Below are 27,279 nucleotides of genomic sequence, written 5' to 3' on the forward strand. Positions count from 1 at the left end.
AAAGCATAAAGACAACATCTGTAAGAACTCAGTATAAACTCTGCACCTCAACTTCTACAAGGTCATATCCTCCCTACAGCAATAATTAAAACCAATGAACTATCACAAAAGGAAGTATTTCCTTCTGTACATTATTTTTATTATTTACATAATACAATATAGCATAGATGCTGGGTAGCTTATGTGCAATACATAAATAAGAACTATCTGTACATGTTTGCATATCTAATAACTCAGAAGAACAAAGTTAGAAGCAAAAACCTGACACTTTTAATAGTGAAGTAAAAACTAAGACTGAACACTGGCAATAAAAATCAGAAGGTCAGGAGTAGCGCCTTGTGTACATACGTAACTATTTACAAATGCGAACAGGCATTACCACAACACTAGTCTAAAACCGTATTTGTTTATATAAAAACACAAGTTTCATACATCACAAAACCCCCTTCCATTATAACACAGAAGTGATATATATTACCAGACAAGCATCAGTGAAGAATACTGCCTTTTCTAGAGTTGTTATTGTACAATGCCATAGATAATGCAGCCCATGCAATACACCCAAGAACACTACAGTCCTATACCCAAGTACAATTAAAAATGAAAAAGCAGCCCTCCAGGAGTGGTTCCAGCTACCACTACAGCAGCCATGTTGGGTATGGTTTTCCATGCAGAATGGTGCAACTGTTAATACATTTAAAACTAGAAAAATTAACTCCTAATATTCTTTTGAACTCGGAACACACAGAACATAAGTAGTATATGAATAATAAACTGCTCTAATATATCAGCAACTTATTTAGACCCGTGTTGCTTGATAGAGCTGCTGTGGTATGTCTAGAAACGTATGTAACCTTATTCTGTAAGCCAATCTTACAATACTGTGCTACACATTTTTAGCTATGCAAGGAAAAGCAGACAACTCTGTTGCAGGCTAGTTCATAAGCTCTTAACAGGACATTTCATTTGGGAACATCTTTTCAAGATTTTAAAGTCAATGTAATCTTTTCCAAAACAATTTTCTTCTTCTATGTATCTGATTTTTTCCATTTTTCTCAGTGCAATTGTTAAGTGACTTAAATATGGCACCGACACTCATCTTTCTGGGATGGGGGACCCTTCTATACAGCTCACATTCTGCTGGAAAACTAAAATGGAGTGTGGAAACTAAAATTAGAATGAGATTTTAAATGATGGAAGTAGACTGCCACCGTTTTGATGTATCCTTCTCCAAAACAGGCCAGTAACATTAGCCAAACATTAAATACCTCAAGCACATCTCAAAAGGCAGATCTGCTGCATACATGCAGACAGTACACATCTGTTTGGCACGCGTGAACTAGAGTCTGTCCTCTGTGCATATGTATTCCTGTGCAGCTTTCTGATCATCCAACTATATTCTGGGAAGGGCATGTATATTTTCAAGGGCTGTATCTATCCAATTCTGCCTGTAACAAACACCCAAACATTTCGAAATATCATTTAGACAGACAGGACTAGAAGTAAAATTTTGAAGAACAAAGGAAAATGGCCATGCACCTGCTCTTTCATGTTTTTTAGGATGTATTGAAAAAAAAAAGCCCCACAAAAAGTCAGTCAGTCTTTTCACAAGCAGGTTAATTTATATTCTCTGAATTTTTTCAGCCACGACAACTGGATTTTCTTTTCTGATTTTTGCTGCAGCTTCTGCTTTGTAGTCATATGGGCAGTTATGCTTGTCAGAATAACGGTGAAGTCCACAAAATAAGTTTCCACATCGGCAGTCAAATCCTGTACATAGAAAAAAAAGAAACATCACTAGGAAGATTTGCTTTTAATTAGGTTAAAATTGTTAATTAAAAGCATAGTTACCACAAAGGGGGTATGTTTATCTACATTGACATACAGAGCAAGAAAAATGAATGGTTGCAAATAAATTTAGTAGAACACATAATTTATCAAGTTTAATCTAGCAAGATGTAACTAATCATCCAGATTTGTCCAAAACTGACAAAGTGTTCTCATACCTGTAAGGCCAACCTTCTTCCTGCACATGAAACATCTGTTCTTCTTTGGTTTCGGCAGTTCAGCAGCTCTCTCTTCACTCTCTGAAGTACTAGGCTGGGCAACTGATGGGCTTGGTTGAGTAACAACTATTAAAGCAAGCAAAGGAAATCAGGGTTAAATTTGCTTTTCTTGACTTCACTAGGTATTCAGTAGCATACACATATTAAAGATTTAATTCACCCACCAAGCCCCTGATGTTTGCTGTCTAAAGTACTCACACAGAGTAGTCTACAAAAATATCAATCAGAAATAGGGATTTTTAGGTATTTTATTCACCCCTTCTGGCTCTACTTGAGACAATCAGACTTTTCCCAACACTTCCACCAGCTACAAAATACATAGTACTTATTCATTACACATATACAGCCTTGAAAATTCCTTCCAGAAATTCCATGTACATATTTAATATTTAAATAAATCATCTGATCAAGTAACAATCTAAAACAGGAACAATATTGTCACAGCTAAAGTTGCTGAACAGAGGAATACCTGTAGAAAATATAACTAACATACTTTAGAAACAAATGAAATTCAGTAATATGTTACTACCACAGTACTGGGTTACTCTGCCACTACTCCTGCGAAGTCAGGTATCTAAAACAGTTCATCAAGACAGCAGCTAGCAAGCCACTAATTCTGTGACAGATCCAGAACACAGTTACAAAACACAGTTCAAAAGAGCTCTCACTTAAATAACAAAGTGTAGATTTGATTGAATATCTGCATTTTTGTTCTTTATCCAGTTTTATTGTCAAAGCAGGTATAGTCAAAATGAGTAATTTCTCAATTACCTCTTTTATGAACATCTTTAAACAAACTTGAGTCAAATTTTACTGAAGTTCTCTGAAGAATAAAAATGTGTCCTTTTGTGAACCTGTTCATTTTATTTAAGAGTAATTTTTTTCTCAGAATTTTTTTATTGATATCCTTTTTATATCCAAACTGGAACCAAGGAAAACTGAGAAAGGTGCAGTTGTACACAACTTTAATACCTGCTCCTGGTACAGGTTTGCTGACCACTCCCAGTTATTTGATAACATCTACTGTTCTGGAACAGAGTAAACTACAAAATGCATTCCAGAATAAATGGAGCACATTAGCCTTAAGGACTTATTTGTAATTAACTTTATACAGACAAATATGGTTAGTTGAGATTCTTTTGGATCAGTACTTTTTTTTTAAAAGTGTGTTTGCATAACCATTCATAAGTATTGTGAAAATCAGCTCACTATTACCACTAACACAAAGAAAGCTTCACAATTCATTGTACAACAAGAAAGGTTCCAGGCAAGACAACTGCATAATCAGAACAAGATTTAAACATGACAAGCTCTGAGAAGTAACAGGGAATCTTCAGCGCTCATCACCAAAAAATTTCATGCAGTAAAACAAGCCGTTGCTAATATTTTCTTATAGTTTACTTACACATTACAGCAACAGTCCTAATGAACAAACAACCAAGGCCATTTTCTGCCTTGATTTTTTGTCACACCACATGGATCTTTTTTATAAAAAATTTGGGAAGTTCAGTGTTACTGCTGTTTTGCCAAGTACAAAGGATAAGAAAAATATCACAGTACCAGTACTACAATCATTACTCCTATTGTTACTTCTGCTGATTTTTTCCCCTGAGAAAACAACTTCGTCTTGATTACCATTTTCTAGATGAACAAATATGATCCCCTGAACTTGTCTTTAAATCCCAAGAAAAGCAGTATTCAGCACCAGTTTATCTACCGGAGAGCCTGTGACCAAAAACCAGGTTAAAAACCAGCAATATCACAGAATATAGCTGTTGGATACTATTGCACCTTGGCTAACAGCCATCAGCTATGGCCTTAAAATGACAAAAAGACTAAACACCGTCCAAAAAGCATGGTCAAATCCTTTTAGATTTGTTATTGCTAGTTTGTTTAAAAATGAAATGCTAATTGTAAGCCATGACAGATGAAAAGGAGGAACCAGAAACACTCACACACTTTGCAATTCAGTGTGTAGTTTGCTAGGGGAAAGCCCCATCTGCATCAGAATTAACTTAAAAATTTCTGGTCTGGGAGTATGCATGCTTTTTCAATCATATGCAAAAAAAAATGTAGAAGGGTCAAATAAACAGTGATAAAGTGACAAAGTCACTCAGAACATACACTAAGATAAAAATGAGAAGAGGAACAATTTGTATCACTGTCTAACATGTCAACAAGGAAGTAAAAATGGAAACAACTTCCCAGGAACTACCACTCTACCACAAAGCAAAGGCACTGAGAACAAATCCATCTAGGGGAAAATGTTACCAACTACTACAGGTATACTTTCTTCTTTGCATCAAATAACTGATAACTGGCAGACTGTAAACTGTGAAGAGATGAAAGTGATTATAAGAAACTGCAGTGGTACAGGCTGCTGAACGGAATCCTTCCTCCAGAACTAAAATGTCTTTCAAGAAGGAAAAGCAGTACACAATATGCAGTAATGGTCATTAAAAGGTCCCAAGACAAGGGGACATAGCCCTGTAAGTTCAAATTAAAATGTCCAGTTATTACTCCCCATAAAGGATTCTCCTGTTCATTTACACCAGCAGATTTAAGTCTGATGATTAATTTTTATAGTGTAAAATGTTCATAAATGTGCTTTTGAGTAATGGCCAGGACAGAAGCAAAGCTGCCTACCCTGCCCCTTACTTAAAGCTCAGAATGAAACTCCTCTTTTATCAACCTGTAGCTTAGATGAAAAATATTGAAAATTGTAGTTGTTTTCACCATGACATCAGGAGCTCATTTAAACTAAACCACTGTTGTTACAATTGCTTTTCACAAAAGGCTTCGTTTAACATAGATGCCAAATCCAGCTGGGGAAGTACAATTCCAGTCCTCAATACATTAAACTAATTTCATGCCAGAAATCATACAGTGTTAATCAAACTGCTCTAAATGATTTCTGTATCATCACCATGGAATGGGTAGCAGCAAAATACTGAAAGGTCAAAAACAGTAGTTACTGGTACCTGTAGATCTGCTTCCTCAGGAACCGTGTTCAGAGGAAGCAAACTCCTCACTGCAAAAACAGTTTCTTTCACTTTACCAGAGATTCTGTTGGCACACATGCACTTCCTCATCCTTATCTCCAAACTGGAGGAAAAGGGATTTGAAGGATAGACTATGTGGTGGACAAAGGACTGACTGAATGGATGAGGCCAGAGCAGTGTGGTCAATGCCTCTGTGTTCAGGCAGAGGCTGGTGATGAGTGGCGTCCCTCAGGGCTCTGTCTTGTGACCAGTGCCAGTGATACAGACAGTGGGACCGAGTGCACCCTCAGTACATCTGAAGATGACATGAAGCTGACATAACAGAAGGATGGGATGCCATTCAGGGAGACTTGTGAACTGAGTCCACAAGAACTTCATGAAGTTCAACAAGTCCAAGTGCAAGGTGCTGCACCTGGGTTGCAGCAATCACAGACATGAGGACACACAGAGTGTGTCTCACTTACAGCAGTCCTGCAGAGAAGGACTTGCAGGTTCTTGTGGATGAAAAGCTGGACACATGCTGGCAGCCCAGAAGGTCAACTGCATCCTGGGCTGGATCATAACAGGAGTGGCCAGCAGGTCGAGGGAGGGGATTCTGTCCATGTGGTAGTTTGCTCTCATCAGACCCCACCTGGAGTGCTGCATCCAGCTCCGGGGTCCACAGTACAGGAAAGATGTGAAACTGTTGGAGCAAGTTCAGAGGAGGGCTACAAAGATGATTAGGGGGCTGAAGCACCTCTCCAGTGAAGACAGGCTGAGAGCTGGGGCTGTTCAGCACAGAGATCAGAAGGCTCTGGGAAGACCTCATTGAAGCCCTCCAGTCCTTAGAGGGCTTATAAAACAGAGGGATAGATACTTTATACATGGGCAGACAGTGACAGGACAAGGGGAAATGTTTTTCAACTACAAGAGGAGAGAATCAGATTAGATGTTGGGTAGAAATTCTTAACTTCAAGTAGTGAGGCGCAGGAACGGGGGAGTTGGAACTAGATGATCTTTACACAGCCCCTTCCAACCCAACCCATTCCATGGTTCTGTGTACCCCTCTCCATCACCTTGGTCATTTCCCTTCCCAGTCTCTGGCTCAAGACCTGATAAGGTTTACTTCAAATGAATTTTATCACATCAGTTCTCTTATTACAATGCCAAAAAACTTAGGACCAACAGATTTTCAGAACTGGGCAGGTTTTTATTAATTAGTATTTTGGTCTTAATCTGTAGGCACTATAAAATACATTACCATCATGCCCAAGGAAGACTATTATCCTAGCAGATTGATGATAAAGACTAACATAATCCCAGTATTGGGAGAAGTGCCTGATAAAACTCCACTTCGTCAAGAACTTGGGAAAATTTCCTTCATATGTAGTCTGAAAGCAAGATGCATCTTTACAAGAGAAGCAGCAAGGCCACGGATGGAAGGACTTAGCCACACAGTTAGCCTAACAGCTACTCAATCTACACACAGAAGGGTCCTACAAACTGGAGAACAAAACTCTTCTCAGATTCCTAAATTATTAAGCTACAGTGACTTCGTGGGAATGCCATTAAAATTAAAAACCACTCTAAGAAAATGATGTTCAAAGCTCTCAGTAGTTTTCCTTACATAAAACAGCATGGTTGCTTCAAAAAGGATGCTGATTACAGGTATTTTCCCACTGAGATTTCACATTGGTAAAGAATGAATCCCATGTTTCAACTGAACAAAACATGGTGAAAATAAAATAGTATTATTTTCTAGCCCTTCCCATATGAGAAGAGACCAGAAAGAGCTACCCCAAAAGTAACAGCAGTAAGTTTTTAGAAGCTTCTCAGACAAAAGGAAAATTCACCAAAATACGATCCCAATAGCTTAAACTGTAAGCATACCAGTGGCACAAACTTCAGAAAGCATAGAAAAAAAAAATTTGAGCATTTATTATTATTTAAGCACTGTGACTTGGGGACAAGTCCAATTCCACAGCTGAAGAAATGTAAAAATAAAACAAGAAGGAGAACAGGTGAAGTGAGAAGTCATCTAAAAGACATCAGATGCACTTCTGCAGTTTTGGAGCTGAAAGCTGAACTTGAGATAGTGCTATTCTTACATTACATAGTAACACAATTGTCTTAGTTTCTGCTGGGATGGAGTTAACCTTCTCAGCAGCTGGTACAGTGCATTTCGGATTCAGTATGAGAATAATGCTGATAACACACCAATGTTTGAATTGTTGTTAAATAGTGCTTATTTTAAATCACAAACTTTTCAGTTTTTCATGCTCTGCCAGCAAGCATATGCACAAAAAGCCCTGAGGGAGCATTGCTGGGACAGCTGACCTGAATGCACTAGCCAAAGGGTTATTCCACATCATAGAACATCCTTCCAGGAGGGAGTTGGCTGGGAGCTGCCAATCACTGCTGGGGCATGGGCTGGGCATCAGTCAGCAGGTGGTGACCATTTGTAGCGTGCATCACTTGTGGAGTTTCTGGGTTTTATTCCTCTATCTCCCCTTTTCATTAAAATCATTATTGTTGTTATTATAATTGACATTGCTTATTTTACTTTGTTTTAATTATTAAACTGGTTTCATCTTATCCCACAGGGTTTAGTTTTTTTCCCACAGCTGTCCTCCCCACTCTGTAGGGGGCACTGAGCTGTGTGGTACTTAGTTGCGAGCTGGTGCTAATCCATGACAACAATGTATTTGTACATAAAATTTTAGTCTGAAAAGATGGACACTACTTATTATGCTTTATCAAGCTTCCTGAATGTAAATACCTTTCTATATTCAGGAACTACAATTGCTATGCCAACCCAGTCCTGTAATAAAAGGCCACAGAATAAACTTCCATCAAGCTTACTTTCATGCCAAAGAATGGGAATAGAAATATTCTGCAGCATGAAACTCATTTCCCACATGACCAACTCTAACACATGTATTTAATATCTTTACTGCCACATTAATACAATGTAAAGTTTCAGTATCACAGTCATATGGTTTAATACGGTCATCATAAAGATGATGTCTGTGGGATATCATTAGTAAAATAATAATACCATCCTATCATGAACAAGAATAGGACCAGCAGTTGGGTCCGCAGCCTCCTTTTACAATGTGGACAGTTTCAGGGCTTACAAGAAATTCCATTTCAGAAATTTCTCAATCAGGGGCATCTACCAAAGCTACAGCATACATGGGAAATGAAGGAAAGCTAATTATTTTCAACACAATACTGAGTTACCACATCAGACAATATTACCAACAATCACAACAGAACTGTCTACGATAGCAACACAGCTCAACTACTACAGCCATATGTGAAAATGAAACAGAATTACAACAAGACCTAAGGCATGTCATGTATTTAACCATCTTGAGCCTACAATATCTCATAAGCTACTTTACTTTTATCTTACTCACAATAATACCTGCAACACACTGTACACATCACAGATGTAACACATTGGTTCTACCCACAACATATGCAAGGGTTTCTCAACCTGAATGAAGGACAGCTCTAAAATAGCTCTAAGCATAATGGCTTGGTAGGAAGTCAAAAGATGTGTGCCAACCAACTACTGCCCACTGCCTTTCAACACTGCCACTGGTGAATTCGGGAAATGGAAGGGTAAATTACAGCATGAATGGAAGTTAACAGTAAATGTAATTTACACAATATCATTATCAGTTCATTTTCTGGTTTACTTTTTTTGTAAGCAGTATTACTTTGCAGCTGTGGGTTTACAAACAATAGCTAATCACACTACTCCCTAAAACAGAGCTATTATTGCCTTCAAAAAACCACAACCCAACCAAAACCTCCTGAAAAAATAAAAACAAAAAACAACCACAGAAAGCACCTTAAACCTCTGAAACACACACATGCTGATACTGTGTCTGAAAACACTGACAGATCTGACTAGAGGCTGTTCATTCAGCAAGATAATGACATACAAAAGTACAAAAAATGCTAAAAATATGCTGTGATTTGAAACAATTCAATTTTTTAAACATACTTGTTTCCAAACCCATTATTTTTAGTGGTTACTATTAATTTAACTCTCTTTTATACACTTATTTCCATTTAAATACCTGCTAAAACAAGCAAAAGAAGTTCCTTAAGAAAGGCCTCCACTATGCCTTGCTAACTTGGTAGATATATTGCTCTGACAGCATAACCCACAGAATGGAACAGAGTTCGCTACATTTTGCATTTAATTCCTACAACTCAGCAGGGCAAAAAAAGCAACTGTGAATCATATTTCTATAATACAAGACTGTTAAAATTCAATCCTTACAAAGTGTAAAAGCTTATCAGAATCCTATAAAATCTGTATCGTAAATAGCATTCATTTATGAGTTTGAGTTTGGACATAAAGTTTCTTTGACATGAGAAATTCAGACACAACTGCACTGAACACATGCCACTGTTCAGTTATGAAACTGCAACAAAGTAAGTTGAACTAAAAAGTTACAGTTACATGAACACGCAGCACCTTACATATGCAAATTACAACCAATTAAGTGACCAACTAAGTTGACCAACTATCCATCATGCCTGTCTTCAAATGTTAAGGTACAATTAATTGTCTCAGCACCATATTTGTTACCAACGAATCCAGGTTGAAACCTCGACCTGCACAAAGAAGAAAAAAAAACTGACTCCCTCCCCAGAAAATAAAGAAAACCTAGCTTGTTATGCTTCACTGTTTGATTTTTTCTCAACTCCCCTACCTTCTATACTCACTTGTTTTAATTCCAAAAGCAAACAAGTATAATTTTATGCTAGAGACTGTTAAAAAAATTAGTTGATCAGATGTAATTCTATTTTTAAATTTCTGGTTTGTAAGGAAAACATACAAAATTTCATTTGCTAATGAAAATCTACAGAAGAGGATGTCGCTTGATACTGTTGAAGATACGGTTATTGATCTGTTACTACCTGGTAATAATATTGTTGCTAGGGTCAGACTATACTTACAGCCAGCCTGTGATACCTTAACTACTCCATGACTGCAGCATTATCTCAGAGAATTACACCTCACAGGAAGTATTAGCTTTGTTGTTATGAGGTGATGCGAATTATTTACCATTATTTCAGTATGCCCTTGAAAGGAGAGACATCATAGATGCTACTGGAAAAAGGAAGATAAAAAAATCTGCCTAGTCCAGACACAACAGGAATTTTGTATAAAAAGTCTAGGCCAGCTTCTCTTGCCTGCAAGACACAGATCAACATACCATTGAATACAGCCAACACTGTTTGTTTAAGATCTCCAACAAACACTAATAGTATACAATGACACTATCTTATGCTGTCTAGGATCTGTGCCAAACCAAATACTTGAAAGGGAACTTGGACATCAGAGCAGGTGAGGTTGCCTCACGAATTTACAGGGATGTTCTCAGGAAGGTAGTTTTGCTCTTCAAGTTTTTTCCAGAGACATTTAAGTTCTTTGGTACTTTTTCCAGTGATCTCTACACAAGCTTGTGACAGCTTTTACTGGTTTCAACCTGTGAGATTATTTATTACAATATGTAAGTATCTTGAGCTGCTTTGGATTTCTCCCCCATTTTTATCAATAGTGTGCTATGTGACGCTATCTATCATACAGTTGACTCACAGTACATGAAAAACAGGTAATATATCAACAATAATAAAAGATTTCCTTTACAACTGGCAAAATGACAGTAGTTCTAAGATTTAAAGTCACCTATGACTACATCACTACTACCATTTTATGTATTCCTATTTCCTTCTTGTCACATTCAGGTAGGAAGGATTTCATAACAAGGCCCAATGGGTTAATGAATACTGTATCAAAGTCTTAATTATTTTTCAGTTACATAATGAAAGCCTCTTCAGACAGCATCAGCTACAGGAATTTAATAATTGCAAAAAAGCCCCCCTCAGTCCATACATAATGAAAAACCCAACATATCATATAACTGTACTGTTCGTGTCACAGAACCTTGACTTAGCATGACTTACGCAAATGGTAAAATCCTCTGTACAAGTACTGAGCAATTAAATATCAAGTGTCAGAGGAGTCTTTGTCAGCAAAGATATAACTACATAAAAATCACTGATACAGTGCTGAGTAGCATCTGTTGCAATTTTCATGTTACTGACTTCATACTGAAAAAACGGATTTTATCTTTGCTTGAATCAACAGACTTCCTACTAAACATCAGCTTTTAATCTTTAAAACTGTGTCACAACTCTTAAATACAGTGTGGATATGTTTAAGTACAAATCAAGTGTGTTAAGATGTCCATTTGAACGTACTGATATGGATTTAATCACTAGTTGTAGTTTAGCAAGCTATCCCTCCCTCCATGGAACAGTTTACACTTTGAAGTTTAACTACTACAACTGTAACAATCCAGGATGAGAATAAAACTGTTAAATGATAATTAATACACAGCAATTAAAGCGACAACTATCCTACTTTCCTGGAACAATGCTTTGGGTCCATCTACTGATTACTCAATAAGTTTGAGAACCCTAAGCAGCTTCGTTAATGTTTTTAAGCCACGTATTCCCTTTCCCCACATCCTCGCTCCTCTGTAGAATGGAATTTATTAAGCACAGTTCTCCAAAATGCAAAAAGCCATTTTGACTGCCATGAGTCAGCTGGAATTGTAGTGCTTGATAATACACAGAATCTCAATAGTTTGATTTCAAAACTGAACACCTTGACCAAATGCAATTTTAGAATGCCTCACCTTTAAAAACAAAGGTTTGGGATTCAAAACCACTCTCACAAGCGTCAATTTTTTTTACTAACACTGAACATTGTATCTTAAAGCTCTCCTTTTTCTCAATTCTGAGGAGAGAGTACTCAGAAGCACCCTTAACACAGTTCCTCAAGACTATCACTGCAACAGGAGACAGCTACTCAGAAGATAAACAAACCCTCCACCTTGTGTTAAGTCACTGCTTGTACCCAGTGTTAAGGCACTGCTTGTACCCAGTGTTAAGGCACTGCTTGTACCCAGTGTTAAGGCACTGCTTGTACCCAGTGTTAAGGCACTGCTTGTACCCAGTGTTAAGGCACTGCTTGTACCCAGTGTTAAGGCACTGCTTGTACCCAGTGTTAAGGCACTGCTTGTACCCAGTGTTATTTTGAGAACATACCTGGCTCCGTCTCTGTTTTGGGTGTTAATTCTTCCTCTCTTGAAATGCTCATTTCTGTCATTTGCTGTGTTACAGGCAAAGCGGCAACAGGCACGTTTCTGTTTAAGTACAGTGAAACACACAATTTACATTAGTTTTACATTCATGATAAAAGCTTAAACTGTCCATTCTGGACCTTAATAAACTACTGGTTCAATTACTACTGATTCATTTTCCTGACATGTGCTTCTATTGTCTCCAAAATAATTTTTTTACTGTTTTAGTTTCCACAGAAGAAAACAGGCAAGCCTGTAGCAAATTATTTCAGCAAATAAACAAAGAACATTCTTTTAACTGAATCAGTGTCACAAATATTTGAATAATTTTTCATTTACACAGATTATCTTAAAGCCCTGTCAGGTCACGGGTCCTTTTTCCTCTGCAGACACTCACTATGATAGGGCAGGATTGCTGCAAGCCTTCAACTTGCTGCACACTCGGCTCATTCAAACCTCATAGTAATACTTTAATTTTACCTTGTTTTTTCAGATGTGCTGCCAGCAGCACCTTCACAGTTGTTTAAGCTAGTGTCTGCTCTCTGTACAGATGCAGAGTCTGAGGTAGGACTGTTTGAACCACTGCTTGTTCCTGTACAACGAGAATTTGACATGTTACAAACAAATTGTAGCAAACACATTAGTCAAATAGTCTCCCATACAGCTATGAACTGTCTGTATAAAATCTTCACTGCTACTGCATATTACTTTTTACTTAAAGACATGGTAAACTGTTAAACAAAATACAGATTGCATAAGAATACACTAACAGAGGAGGCTAAGTGGGAAAGCAAGTTATGACTGAATGCCAAGCAAACCAGAATACATTATACAGAAATGTACTTTTATCTTTACTGTGATTTAAAGTAGTATCTCTTGGATATTCATTGTTTTAGTATATAACTTTCAGAAGTTCTCCTAAAAAATTTTCTAGGATTCCTCGTAATCTTCCATAGCTTAACTTGGAAAGAAGTAAAAAAAAAAAAAAGAAAAAATCAACACCACACACCCTTACCCATTGGGCTGATTCTACCACTATTCTGCTGTCGCTGAAGATGTTCTTTGTAGCAAACAGAACACATTCCATTTGTCCTAGGATTTCCATAAAATCCACATCCTGTAGTACACAGCATAGGCCCTGGGGTCTGGTTTGTCTCCTGAGTCATCTCGATGCTGTAAATAAAATCAAGAACTGCATTAGGAGCTGGCATGTCACCAAAATCAATTACAGGGTTACAGAATTAAAAGTATGTCTGCTCACCTGCCCCCCAAGTGATATCAGCATTCTTAAAGAGGGTTATATGAATGTTAATATGGCATTCACGACTCCAACTGTATTGCTAAGTAATATCATTATGAACCATTAAGAGAAGAAAAAGTATCGAGAAATAATATACCTGTTGGGCACTGAGTTGCATGTACAAGTTAATTTAATTTGACAGCCAAAAAAACTCCTTAATTACTAATCTCTGAGCACTAACAGAATGCAGAATAAGCAAGACCAAGTTTATACCCACAAAACAGTTCTAGTAAACTATATAGCTTACTTTTTCTAACTCCTCGCTTTTTCAGTGCCGATCTCTCATCATTTTGAGGCTAATTCCACTATTAGCAGTTCTTGCTCTCACAATACTCTTCCAAGAAAAATACAATTAACAACCTGTTTACAGGTAAGCTTACACGCTTACAAAAGAAAAAAGAACCCTGTGTCTTAATAAAGTTATAGCAAGACTTCTGAGCCTACCAGAGGCAGTCAGTGCCAACTCTCTGCCGTAAATAAAAATTTTCACCTCGTCATCTGCTAACCTCTGCAAAGCAAGGTTAGTAGAAAACTGCACAGCAACCAAATCCTTGATTCCCAAGGACAATAAAACTGGAACACAGTAATCACACAATCTGCTACAATTTGAGGACATGTAAGAATACTGCACTAAAATATAAATTTAGTAGAAGTCATGTATATGGCACCCGAAGACATTTTAGTGTAAACTTTAGATTGGGTATGAAAATTGCAACTGACAGCTGCCTTTGTCCAGCTAAACTAAACTCCTGGCATCAAAGTAAACCAAAACCAGAAGAAAGTAAACAAGCAAAATTCATCTGCTTGCTTGCTGGTGGTCACAGGACCCAATTTTCCAGATATAAATAGCTGTACTATTTATGGCTTTATAATACCTTCCAGGTATAAACAGTGTCTTTTCAGGCTACACAACAGCTTCACACTTACTCTGATACAGTTTGGCAGCCATACACACCACGCAAGTGAGCCAGAAAAAAACATGACCCACCTAGAGAAATCTAAAAACAATCTCGTCACCTATATTGTAAGACCTATATCTGTATATTATAAATAAAGACTGTACTCCAGTCCTTTTATTACTAAGTCGGTAAGATCTAAGTGCCACCAACCACACTGCCAACACCGACCTCAATCTACTTGCTTCACTTCCAAGTCAGTGTGCCACAACAGATTTCACCATTTACTAAATCTTGCTTTAGGTGCTAACGCTACTATTATCCTACTACAAACTACATACTCCGCAGCTCCTTTTGTCTGCACATTCTTCCACCACTTAGAAATACGTGCCCCTAACGGAAAGGTCAAGTCGTTGCTACCCGACGCTGAACAAGTCGAGCTTTTCCAGGCTCCGGGATGCACTCCGGGTGTCACCCGAGTTCACTCCAAAGGCGCCCACCTCCAGCCGCACACTCACCCCGGCCGACCCCGCCGCCGCGGCTCTGTCCCGGGCGCTCGGGCGGCAGACGAGCCCTCGCTGCCCGCTCGGTCACATGGCGAGCGGGAGCGCGCTTCCGCCCATCAGGCGGAAAGTCACGGGCCTGGGGCGCCCGGCCGCCCCCGCCGCCCGCTGAAGTCAGTCCCTATTTATATCTCCCGCAGGCCGCCGGCTCTGGCGGGAGGAGGCGCCAGTGAAATCCGACCGCCCTTCCCTTTCAGAGGAGAGCGGGTGCTTATAGGCAGCCCAGAAAATGCGGCATCACCAGCCCGCCGCCTCCCGCTGCCCTTCTCCCCGCCAGCGCTGTGGTCGCTGCTGGGCGTGACCGAGGCCCGGAGCAGCCTCCGCTCCACAAACGCGGGGGTGGTTATACCCAACCGCTCCTCTTCGAGGAAAGGAAACAAGATCATTGAGAAAGGTCTCATTTCACCAGCAGCAGCAGGTCTTCACCTCAGGGCTGCTCCGGCTCAGGGCCGCGGTCTCCCGAACATATTGTCCCGCCGGCAGCCCCAGCCGCGCTCCCCCGCCGTTACCGCCTCAACGCGGAGAGGGGGCGGGTAAATCCCGTTACCGACCCCGGCCGCGCTCCTCAGCCCCCCCCCCTCCTCCCGCGGCCTCGAGGCCGTGACCGGGCCGGCCCCGTCCCGCCGGGCTAGCCGAGTCTGCGGAGTAACGACAGAAACGGGCGCCGAAAACAGCCATAAAACTCGGGCACTGCGTCAGCCATGGGCCTGCTGACCTCAATACCCATTTGCCTCAGCATCTCTCTCCCGAAGAGAGGCCACGATTAAACACGAGAAACAAAACAAAAGGAGGGGGGCACAGGGATTGCGCGAGGCCCTCGCCTGTCAGGGACGCGCTCGGCCGAGGCAGAGCCCAGGGTCGGTACGGGAGAACCGAACCGGCACCGGGCGCTCCCCAGGCGGCTGCAGTCCGGTGGCTGACTCAGACAAAGGGGGGGCCCTGCCAAGAGCCCGCAGCGCCTCAGGCCTTAACTGTGGCCCCCCCACTCCCCTCGCCTCCCCCGACGCCGGGACACAAAAGACCAGGGAGGTGTCGCGCTCAGGAGCGGTGGCGGCGGGCGGGGATGACCGGTCAGGCCGCTCCCCGCAACCCCCTGAGTCACGGTGGCTCCGCCGCCGGCAGGCCCCAGCCGCCGCCAGGCACGGGAACCTCGATGTCTCCCGCCTGCACTGCCCCGCGCCGTGCGCCGGGCGGGACGAGGCGGCCGTAGGGGCCGCCCGCGAGGAGGCCCGGGCACACCCCGCCGCCAGAAAGGCCCCAGGGAGCCGAGCCCAGCCCGCCGCCCCTCACCCACCTGTTCCCGGCGGGGGCCAAGAACCCCGCGGCGGGTGCCGGAGAAGGCGCCGCGGACGGCTCCGGGCGGCTGTCGGGAGCGCGGGGGGCGCCGAGCTGGCGGCCGCGCCGCCGCCGCGTCGCTCCTTTGTTCCCGCAGCGGCAGCGGCGGCCGTGTCGGCAGCGGCGCGAGGCGGGACCCGCCGTGCGCGGAGGGCGGGCGGCGGGAAAGCGCTGGAGGCGGGGAGACGGGGAAGGGGAAGAAGAGGACGGCGAAGAGGAGGAGGAGGAGGAGGAGGAGGAGGAGGAGAAAGAGGAGGAGGAGGAGGGAGGAGCGCAGCCCGCCCGGCGGCCGCGGCTCCTCCCGCTGCCCGCCCGCCGGTACATGCGTGGTGCTGCCGCCCGCCCGCTCCGCCCGTTGCCGCTCTGGGGCCGTGGGCCCCGCCCTGGCCGCGCGCCCGGCGGGTCCCGCGCGCGTCACGGGAGCCCCAGGGCACGGGGAGGGGGGGGGGCGGCCCGGGCGGGGCAGGGAGGGGTTTTCCGTGAGGGAGAGCCTGCTCGGCGATAGGCATCCGCGGGATGTGGTGCCTCGGCGTCGGCTCGTTGCGTAAAATCGTAGGGAACACAGGTGGCCCTTAAAATGTAATTTCCTAGGGTATTTTTTTCTTTTTTATTTGACCTAAATTTACCTTACAAGATCGAAAGCAAAAATGCAGAGGTATTGCCCCGAAACAGAAGAGAATTCCAATTTAAATTCTCAGTTATGAATTTCATGACCAGCTGTCTGATCACTGTCCTGTCCCTGCTCTGAAGGTCCGACCTTCACATATGAAAAAAGAATAAGGAAGTAGCCACATATTTCACTTAATCCAATGCTGAAGAGCAAATTATGCCTCCTGTTTTGAAGACTATCTTATCTTCTAAGAGGCCAATATCTTCAAAAATACTGTGAGGTTCACAGAAACTGCTTTGAAGACAGATCTCTTTTAACTTGGGATGTTTGGAATATCAGGGACCTATAAAGATAGAACACTCCCAGGGTAAACTTAGTATTTTATCTAGAGAATAAAAGATACTTGCATCTTCGAAACCACAGCTTCAGAAGATTTTGGACCTCATGTTGCTTGCCTAGTGGCATCACAAGCAAGTTATGCTTCTGAAGAAGCTGGTGACTGGTTAGAGATTGATGCTTTTGAAGAAGTCTCAAGTGAATATCTTCATTGTAGAGCAGAAACATACCACTGCCACTGTCTTGCAGCGGTTGTTCCTGGTTGTGTGTTGTGAATTGTTCAAGAATGTTGGCAGGTGAGGGAAGCAGGAAATACCTGGTTTGGGAATCTGAGGGTGACAGGGTATGGAGCAGGGTTTTGGGCACTCCTCTGAAAGAGCAACCTCACCTCCTGATGAAGAGCATCTGCCTTCCGGAGAGACTTGAAGCGTTGCATCCCTGAAATGTTTTGGTAGTGATACACTGTTTTTAGACATAGATGGTGAGCAGTCCAACTGAGGGATAAGTGCCCATCTTTCCCACAGATTCTTCATCTATAAAATGTGTTGGACTGCCTTATGGTGCGTAATTGTAAGTTTTCACCTAAGATGACTAGCAAACTATATGTGACCATAAGGCCTACATATTTCTGCATCCAACTGTTTTCTGCAACACTGCAAGGAAGAAGCCCAGGTGTTTCTTTCATCCAAAGCATTGCTTTTTTTTTTTTAAGTTACTCAAATCATCTAAATCAGTGTGCATGAAATGATCCAATGGGGTGCAGGAAGAAAATATTAGAACTTTAGTAATGTATGTATGTAACTGATAAAAAAAATGTATACTAAGGATGTTTTCTCAACAATATTTCAATAGGAATGCATGATCAAAAAAGTTTGGAGACGACCGATTTAAATTATGTCAGTTGTGGGGTTGGGTTTTTTGTTTGTTGGTTTGGTTTTGTTTGGTTTTTGGTTTTGTGCGTGTGGGTTTTTTTGTTTTGTTTGTTGGGGTTTTTTGGGGGGGGGAGAGTGCGTTTATGCAACGGAAGGATTGACTATTTACTTTATTCAACCATGCATCTTCCTCTTAATTATTTTCCTGAGAAAATTGCTGTACTGATGGTGTGTATCCACTTCTCTTGATAGTCTTAATTTTCTGTGTTTTCTTTTTGCTACAGTAGTCACTCAGACTGCAGTGAGTTTCTGCCCAATCTAGTATTTTATTTTATATATCTGACAAGCAAAACATTTCCTTAATTTGCCTTGTTGGATTTCTCTGTATTTTTGAGTATCTCCTAGGCAAAGACCAAGCTGTACTTGTGGTATGATATGACCACACATCCTGATACAGAAAGCCTGAAACATGACTGGTTCTCAGTCCTGGAGGATCAAACATGTTTTAATTTTTCCCACAAGAGATGAGTATTTGCAGGTGGACATTGTGGCTGTAGTGTTGATAGATAAAGAGGTCAGAGGAGTGAGGTAGGCAGAGAAGCTGCAGTATGAAAGCAGGTGAATCTGCAGCACCTGTTTGTTCAATACAGGTGTGTACTGTCCCAGTTCACATAATGACCTTGATGGTGGCCACATTCTTTTGTCTGTGTAGCTGTACAGACCCTGCTAGCCTACCCAGCTCTACATGTGAACAGTGCGCCTTTCTTAGTACCATTATTTGTGGCTGATGTAAATGTAAACAAACTAGTCCTTTCTGGCCAATACTGGGATGTATGTGGTACAGAAGATAAATTTGTCAGGCACAGCACTCACTTAGATTTCTGTGTGACATAAAAAGATTCCTGCAGCTTCATTTGGAGCAGTTCATCTTTCTATCTTTTCAGAGTGGGATTCTTTTGAGCTAGTTTGGATATGTGGCTTATCATTTGCTTATCACGGAGATGTAAATATTTGGCAGGACACATTGGTAACGGTCTATGAATGTCCTCATTCAGTCTAAGGAAGAAAAAAAACCCCACAAACAACTTAACTTTAACTCTCTCCTCACAGAAATTTTCAGGACAATACTATTTTTGTTTTCTCTGATGCTGGGAAGAGCTCAGGAATAATTCATCAATTTCTTCAGAAAATAATGTGTAATCTCCCTTCCCTATACTCCAACACTTTCATGTGGCGTTCAGTGGGGATCCTCTGAGTATCAGAGTGTAGGGTTAAAACCAACTTATAAAATTTCCTGAGGGAATGAAAATTCTGGCTGTGAATTGGTGGAACCATAAAAAAAACTTACGTTTTTAAGCTGCTTGGATCCTTCACACAGAAGATCCCCAGGAATTCTTATGTCTTGGAGCTAAGACTGGATCAATGACATAGAAAGGAAAAAGCTTTACATCTACTGCCATATAGGGACTCATGCAATACTAGCAGCATTGTAATGAACAGGTTTCTGGGGTATTGAATATATAGAAGCCACAATTATTTTATGACAAATATGGAACTTTTAAAAGGCTGCGATTTTAAAGGCTTAACTGAAGCTTGCTTATCAGGACAAAAATGTTCTCCAGTAACAGGAATAAAACAGACTACTGCTACAAGACTAGAGCTAATATGAGACAGTACTCTGAGTTACTGGTCTTTGAAAATGTGCTTTCTGTTTACATTTCCAACAGGCCATAACTGAGGGATGGGAATTATGCTAACTTTTCACTGACAGGTGCCTTTCTGGAGAAAAGCAATTGATAGCCCCTCATTCCTAAGAGTTATTTACATTATTGAATTATGTTTTAACATTACTTAAATTTTGTATTATGTTGTTCATAGTTTTATTTGAATTTTGTAGCTGGATATGGGTACATAACAATCCACCTAATTTGTGATTAAAGAAAATAGTAATCATTATCCAAAGTAGACTATTAAATACAGTTTAACTTCAAAGGAAAATAAACATTTTACAAGCAATGTTTCTGTGCTTGCAAAATAAACTACATAAATAAACAGGAAAATTTCACGTGCTTTAGATGGACATGCGTAGAAACAATACATGTTTTGAGGGAGATAACACAGTGAGGGCAGATTTTCCATTCTGATACACACTTTCTCTTTTTTACATCTTTGCACTGAGGAGAGACTGCTTCAGTGCTGGAAACTTAAAAGCAGTTTGTTTGAACTTTGGCTCAATTCTCAAGTGGAGTCCACAAATATCTGCATGCCTGCAAAACTGGATGATTGGCAGACAGATAATCTTTTTCTGCAAATCTAGGGACTTTTACGTTAAGATACTCTTCTGGGACAGTAAGGGCCAACTGAAAATTTGGTCTATATTGTGCAAGCATATCACCTTCAAAAAGTACATGTTGCTTGGTGAAACGGAGAGCATCCATGCACTCCTTTTAACTAAAATACTAACATGGTTCTGAGGTCCTGCATATTATTCTGGATTTTTTAAGCGTTCAGTGGCATGTGGAAGATGGAGTTACAGTATTTCAATGTGCTGTAGTGTATGCATGTATGTGAAACGACATCATAGCACATCTTGCAGTTTAAGGTGACTTTATAGGCATTTCTCTGCAACCACAGATACTCATTAGTAAAGTTTCATTAACTGTTAAGACCAAATTTGTACATATCACTAGATTTGAAAGCATTCCAGAAAGCTAAAATATCTGGATTGTATCCCCTAGTATTTCTGCTGTAACTCACACAGAGTTGTTAAAACAGAGGCTAAAACAGTGCTTCCCCAGACAAGCTAGCAGTTGGGTGCATAGCCAGACTGAGACAGTCTTTAAAGAAGATGCTTTGGCAAAGTAAGCCCCACCTTAAACATGAGCTTAAACATGTCCTTCCAAGGTATCCAAAGTACATCATCTAGAGATCCGTCTAGCCAAAATTCTTAAATTTTCTTTTGAAAATCTTCACTTAAGTGACTTTTAAGAGTCACTCAAGAAAACCAAGATGCGTATTAGTCTATTTCCACAACAGCCAGTTTCATGTAGTGACCAGTTTGGGCTTCTGCAAAGGAATTCTTTGTATGCCAGCTGAATATTTTTGCTGTGGCATTCTCAGATGATGTTTACTTAACTTATGAATATAAAAACTTTAATGAAGAACTTACTCTCACAAGCCATTTGCATCATACTCTTTTAGAAGTGTCCATGTGCTTGTTTAGACAAATCTTTGTAACGGTCTATTTTAAAAATTTTGTAAATGAAAACAAATGCAGTAATTTTCATTAAGATGGTGGTTTGACATTCATGTTTTATATCCAGAAGTAAGATATGTTTGGAAAAAATACATAGCCCCTGCTGAGAATGCAGTTTGAAACATAAAGAATATGCAAAATTAGCAATTCTGAGAAAGCATTCACTTCATTGCACTCTAAAGGCACCACAAACCCAGAGAAAACTTCATGTTACTGCTTCTTCATTTCTCAGCACTTGGAGATTTCTTTGTCTATGTATTCCTGACCCAGTTCCACATATCTGATGGCACCAGTTTCTAGCTTCTGATTTTTCCTTTGATAGTCTTACTACAAATAAAAAAATGAAGAGAATTCACTTATAAAAAAATAAAGGCAATGTTTACCCAGAATATAAGATGATGGTAATACAGAAGTGAATGCAGATGGCAGCTGGGAGAACTGTCTATTCAGATTCACTTACCAGACTGTCTTGCCGTTTTGGGTAATGCTTCATGCCTCCCTGCATTTTAATCTTAAATAATAAAAAAATCCAGTAATTACAACTTTGATCTATAATATCAATACATAAGATGCATAGCCTTTTTCCTGCTGATGATCTCATTACATTTGCTGCTTCTTTTATAAAGCCCCAGTTGCTTGGGATAAGATGCATTTCTCTCCTGGACAGAAGAGGGCCTGGTGTATTGGGATCAAAGTGGGGATTATATTAAACATTTCTAGAAATCAGGTCAATCCCTAAATATGGATTTATGTACCTAACTTTAGTTGAACATGTTTACCTAATAGACTGGGACAAGAGCACATGATCATAGTGGGAGAATCAAAGGAAGACCACAGGAGCCTGGTGTTCTGTGATTTTTGTTTAATCTATAGGAGACTCCATCAGTGCTCACAGTGCTCCTATTGAGAAGCAAATTTACTGATATGAATGTCTCTTGGCATCAGATCCTTTTTTTTACCGTGCTGATAGGCAAAGATTGGACAGTTTAGTTACTCTGCTCCTGAATAAGTTTGTTGCTACTCAACACCTGGTCTACTGGCTCCTGATGGGATGCACCTTTCTCAGAGGGGAAAAAGGGTTCTAGCACAGCAGACAGCAGGGCTTGTTGATAGAGCTTTAAACTACTGTGAATGGGGGAAAGGGGGAAACCCAGGCTGTCCAGTGATAAGTGATGGGATGGTGTGCCAAAACTTGAAAAAACAAGCACTTATGGGACCCCTCAATCTGCTTCACCAGATGTCGGCTACAATGTACCACACCTGAAACATTTCTACACCAATGCACGAAACATTGATGATAAACTAAGAGAAGCTCTGAGTTTATCATCAAAGCTCAAAGCTTTGGCCCAGTCCCAGAGACTTGACATCAAGAGCATAAGTGAAACCTGGTGGGAACGAGTCCTGTGACTGGAGTGCTCTGTTGGACAGTTACAGGTTCTTCAGGAGGGATAGCCAGGGCAGAAGAGGTGGAGAAGTGGAGAAGTATATTATAGAAGGGGTAGAACCTTTGGAGCTCACAGGTGGCAATGGCACAGCTGAGTAAGAATCAAGGGGCAAACAAGTAATGCACATATACTGTGGGAGTCTGCTATAGACCTCCCATCCCTCCCAGGACAATAATGCTAACAAATTATTCTTTGAGGAACTAAGGGACACTTCCAAGTCAACTGCCCTTGTCCTTATGGGGGACTTCAACTTGCTGGAAATTAACTGGGAGCATCAAGCAGCTGGTACAAACCTGGCCAGAAGATTCCTAAAAAACCTGGATCGCAACTTTATGGAAAGGGTCCTAAGAGAGCCAATTCAGAAAGATGTCCTCCTTGATCTGCTTATCAACAGAGCACATCTTATGACAGAAGTGGAGACTGGTGGCCATCTTGGCCACAGCAACCATGAAGTGGTCAAGTTTAAAATCTCTGTTGACAGGAGGAAAGGTGCCGCTAAAACCTCAACTCTGGATGTGAGCAAAGCAGACTTCAGGCTGCTCAGAGATTTAGTAAGGAAGGTCCTCTGGGAGAAATGTTTTTGCAGCTGCTGAGGTCCATTGATGCTGGTCAATTTTTCAACATCATCTCCTCAGGGCACAAGAGCAGGCAATTCCCAAATGCTGGAAGTCAAACAGGCAAGGCAGAAGGCCAGCTTGGCTGAGCGGGGATCTTCTCTTGGATATAAGGCAAAAAAAGAAAGGTGGTTGCCCAGTGTAAGCAAGGTCAGGTGACATGGGAAGAATACAGAAATGCTCCTTGCCACTGCAGGGAGAAAATTTGTGTGGCCAAAGCTCAGCTGGAATTGCAGCTGGCCAGAAATATAGAGGACAATAAAAAGAGTTTTTTCAAATATATTAGTGGCAGTAGGCAGTATAGAAATATCAGCACTGTTACAGGATGAGGACACTCACCTCCCAACCAGGGACAGAGACAAGGCAGTGGTGTTTAACACTTTCTTTACCTCTGTTTTCATACACTGATGACAGACCAAGGGGGTCTCACTGCCCTGAGCTGGACGACCATGACTGCGAGAATGATCAACTCCCAGTCACTCCTGAAATTGTGCAGGATCTGCTGCTCCAGCTGCATCCCTACAAATCTATGGGGCCTGATGGGATTCATCCCAGAATCCTCAAAGACATGGCTGCCATCATCATCAGAAAATCTCTTTTGATGATTTTTGAGCAGTCTTGGGAGTCTGGAGAGGTCCCAGCTGACTGGAAGCTGGTCAACATTGTTCCTATTTTCAAGTAGATCAAGAAGGAGGACCCTGGAAACTACAGGCCTGTCAGTCTCACTTCAGTGCCTGGTAAAGTTGTGGAGAAGATTATTCTGGGAAGTATTGAAAAACACCTGAAAGACAGTGCAATCATTTGTTAGAGCCAGCGTGGCTTCCTGAGAGGAAAGTCCTACTTTTCAAAATTGATTTCCTTTTATGAAAGGTAACCCACCTAGTTGATCAAGGGAAACAGGTGTATGTAATCTTTCTGGATTTCAGTAAAGCTTTCAATACTGTCTCTCACAGGATCCTTCTGGAAAAAATGTCCAGTCCACAGCTGGATAAACACATCATATGGCGGGTGATCAATTGGCTCACAAGTTGAGCACAGAGGATAATGATGAATGGGGTAACATCAGACTGGTGACCTGTCACTAATGGGGTTCTACAGGGCTCCATCTTAGGCCCAGTGCTCTTCAACATTTTCCTAAATGATTTGGATGCAGGACTGGAAAGGATACTGAGCAAATCTGCAGACCATACAAAACTAGGAGAACAAGCTCCCCAGGGAAGTGGTCACAGCACTGAGCCTGAGAGAACCCAAGAAGCATTTGGACAATGCTTTCAGGCACATGGATGTGACTCTTTGGAATGGTCCTGTGCAGTGCCAAAAGTTGGACTTAATGATCCTTGTGGGTCCCTACCAACTCTAACTGACTGTAGTGGCTTGACTCCTGGATGAGTAAATGAATGTGAATTGTTTCTTTCCTTTCCAGCTTGCAGCTGTTTTATAGCAGCGCTAGTGTGTGCTCTAGGAAAAAAAGCAGACAAAGGATTGACTTGTCCGCATGCTGCTGCCTTTTCTTGTGTCCAGATTTGGGCAGGAGGGTTGTGGAAGACTTTCCATGCTTCTGGCTCCCATCTCCCCTTTGTGCAAGGACTCTTCTGATTTCAACTGTAAAATTAGTCATGCTTGTAAGTGCTTGTGCCAAGTGGATGAGTTAGTGACTTTGAGGAGGCTACAGTCATGAACTATAGCTTTTGTTAAAGGATTTGAATGGATTGCTGGCTGGTTACTGGCTCAAATCTGCAGAGAATAGATACACAGAGCTCACTGGGTTGTATTTGTGTGCCTTTGGGTGGCATTTTACCTGGTACCAGTGTCTGGATACTCTGCTTACTCCTTTTCCCCTAATCAAAATTTCAAATTATTTTTCACAGTGTAGGCAGTGGATTTGGTGTGACATGTAGCTTAATTTCTCCTCCCTACCTTTTACTTGCTGTTACACTTTGGAGAAAAGATGCATGTCATTACTCTCACATCTGAAATACCTTTTGGGAAGGTTTGTCATGCTCCTTCTTTTTCTGCTCTTTAGCTGTGGACATCAAGCCCAATCCCCATCCCACTGTAGTGCATAAAATTATCCCTTTTAATTGTGACACATAAAAATTACTCTCTTTGCCTCTTTGTGGTCAGAGTAGAGTGAAATTACATCACATTAGCAGGGTATCAGGGTGTGTTAGTGGAGCACAGGGGAACCTATTGTACAGTAATGAAAGGCTGACAAAACGGCCATGTGGGGCTCTGGTCACACCCTATCAATCGGAGGAGTTACCTGGCAGCTCATAGGGGCTGGTAGTAGAAATAAACCTATGGACCATCTTTCCAGAAAACACAGCATTATAAAAACGTGCATTTAACTGAGACCCTAAAGGGTGAAACGATAAGAACAGAACAGCTACAAAGGTTCGTATTCATCTTTGATATGCAGTCTTGTTGCAAAATGTGGAATATGTAAAAATTTTCTTAAGAAAGGATGTTCTTTGATGTTTAATCTTTGTACACTTTCAAGCCTAACCAACAAGATGGGAGATTTAATCCATGAAACAGATAACAGCTAACAAGCAAGCTCTAAGTGATGTCTATGTGTTAGAAAAATAAATCTTTTTTAAAGTTTAGGACTCGGCATGCTTGAATGATCTCAGATCTAGGGGGAGGTTACAAAGGGTTGGGAAAAAAGGGTGCCTGCTGTTAGTGGGCACAAAGAATGCAGAATTTATGGGACATCTGTTAGAACTCCAAAGATAAGGAAGAAACTAACAAAGCCAACTCAGCAACTGTGCTGAATCCACTCCAGCTGAGTAAAAGGTAATTCTGGCAGGGGGACAGCACAACCACCGACTCATAGCCACAGACCCAAGTAACCTACTAACATAAAAGAAGAGGAAGACTGAATATGTGGGCTAATTAGCACAAGAAGTAAGCGAATCATTAACCAATTGAAGATAGAATACTAATTAACAAGAGAACTATGTAACTTGTGGGCCATGAACTCTAATTCCTTTGTTTGCCAAAATGCACAAATTGTAAAAAGTTTTGGTAGTTGGTATGCTTGATTTGTGGAACTCCACTGGGTACTTAGGCTTGTGGAACTCTGAAATAAATAATCAATGTCTCTCTCAGCTGTGTAACTATTGGCTTCTTGCACACTGGGTAATGAATCTGATTTTTGCAGACAACAGTCTATTTGTAAATAATCTGTAATTACTGTGAGTCACTGCATGTGATTGCATCTCCAACAAGGACTTTTTCCATCCTTTTTTTTAATATTGATATTAATGATTTTCAGTATATGGTACTGCTTACATTACTGAAATTGAAAACTTAGGTGAAGTTTTATAGCATACTGTAACTTTGGGGATCATGAGATCATTAATCCACACATTGATTCATGTCTGATGTTAGGCAAACTCTTACTGATTGAGGGAATGAACAGGAGCTGTCTGTTAGTGGTTATCACCCACTGAAGAATCTTAGCATCTACTAATAACAATCTTGATTTTTCTGAAAATTATCTGTGCACAATCTTCATCAGTGTCCCTTGGTTCGGGAGCTCCTGAAAGATTTTTTCATCTGCTTTTTCAAAGGTTACATAAACTTCCTAATTTTCATGCTTTTTCATTTCTCAATGATCTCTGCATATTTGAGTTTGACCTACAACTAGGCTAGCAAATCCCACAGATGGAAATAAGGATTCTTGAGCAAACTTCCTGAATTTGGGAGTAGTAGGGACCAAAGAGCTCTCCAAATCACCTTTCACACGGGTCTTTAACAGAGATAAGGAATCCTAACACTTTTCTCACTATTCAAACTAAAGCAGTGACTGGTAGTGGTAGCAA

The 27,279-nt window shown here is 41.1% G+C and overlaps 2 protein-coding genes across 7 annotated transcripts in view; one reads left to right on the forward strand and one right to left on the reverse strand.

Annotated features, from left to right (window-relative positions):
• ANXA1 (annexin A1) overlaps positions 1 to 27,279 on the forward strand; it is a 360,547-nt gene that overhangs the window by 72,085 nt on the left and 261,183 nt on the right. The window lies entirely within an intron of this gene.
• On the reverse strand, positions 118 to 16,658 carry ZFAND5 (zinc finger AN1-type containing 5). Of its 5 annotated transcripts, none has more exons than XM_051789455.1 (6): positions 16,279 to 16,658; positions 13,241 to 13,398; positions 12,706 to 12,817; positions 12,191 to 12,288; positions 2,007 to 2,132; positions 118 to 1,770 (listed from the first exon to the last, which is right to left on the reverse strand). In XM_051789455.1, exons 1-6 carry the CDS (start codon positions 16,641 to 16,643, stop codon positions 1,622 to 1,624), a joined length of 1,008 nt encoding a protein of 335 aa, XP_051645415.1. In that variant the 5' UTR covers positions 16,644 to 16,658; the 3' UTR covers positions 118 to 1,621. The 5 variants fall into 5 exon arrangements, with proteins under 5 accessions (XP_051645415.1, XP_051645416.1, XP_051645419.1 ...); XM_051789456.1 differs by lacking the exon at positions 16,279 to 16,658 and adding an exon at positions 15,411 to 15,552; XM_051789459.1 differs by lacking the exon at positions 16,279 to 16,658 and adding an exon at positions 15,391 to 15,503.

Source organism: Manacus candei, unplaced genomic scaffold (genome assembly GCF_025592945.1).
Source record: "Manacus candei isolate 608988 ecotype Guabito, Panama unplaced genomic scaffold, ASM2559294v1 h1tg000027l, whole genome shotgun sequence".
NCBI classification, from domain to species: domain Eukaryota; kingdom Metazoa; phylum Chordata; class Aves; order Passeriformes; family Pipridae; genus Manacus; species Manacus candei.

Coding starts and splice junctions, on each gene's coding strand:
- ZFAND5 (XM_051789455.1), bottom strand. CDS start 16,643: ATGTACCGGCGGGCGGGCAGCGGGAGGAGCCGCGGCCGCCGGGCGGGC. Junction 13,399..16,278: donor TTGGCCCCCGCCGGGAACAG/GTGGGTGAGGGG, acceptor TTTTATTTACAG/CATCGAGATGACTCAGGAGA. Junction 1,771..2,006: donor GAAGAAGGTTGGCCTTACAG/GTATGAGAACAC, acceptor TTCTATGTACAG/GATTTGACTGCCGATGTGGA.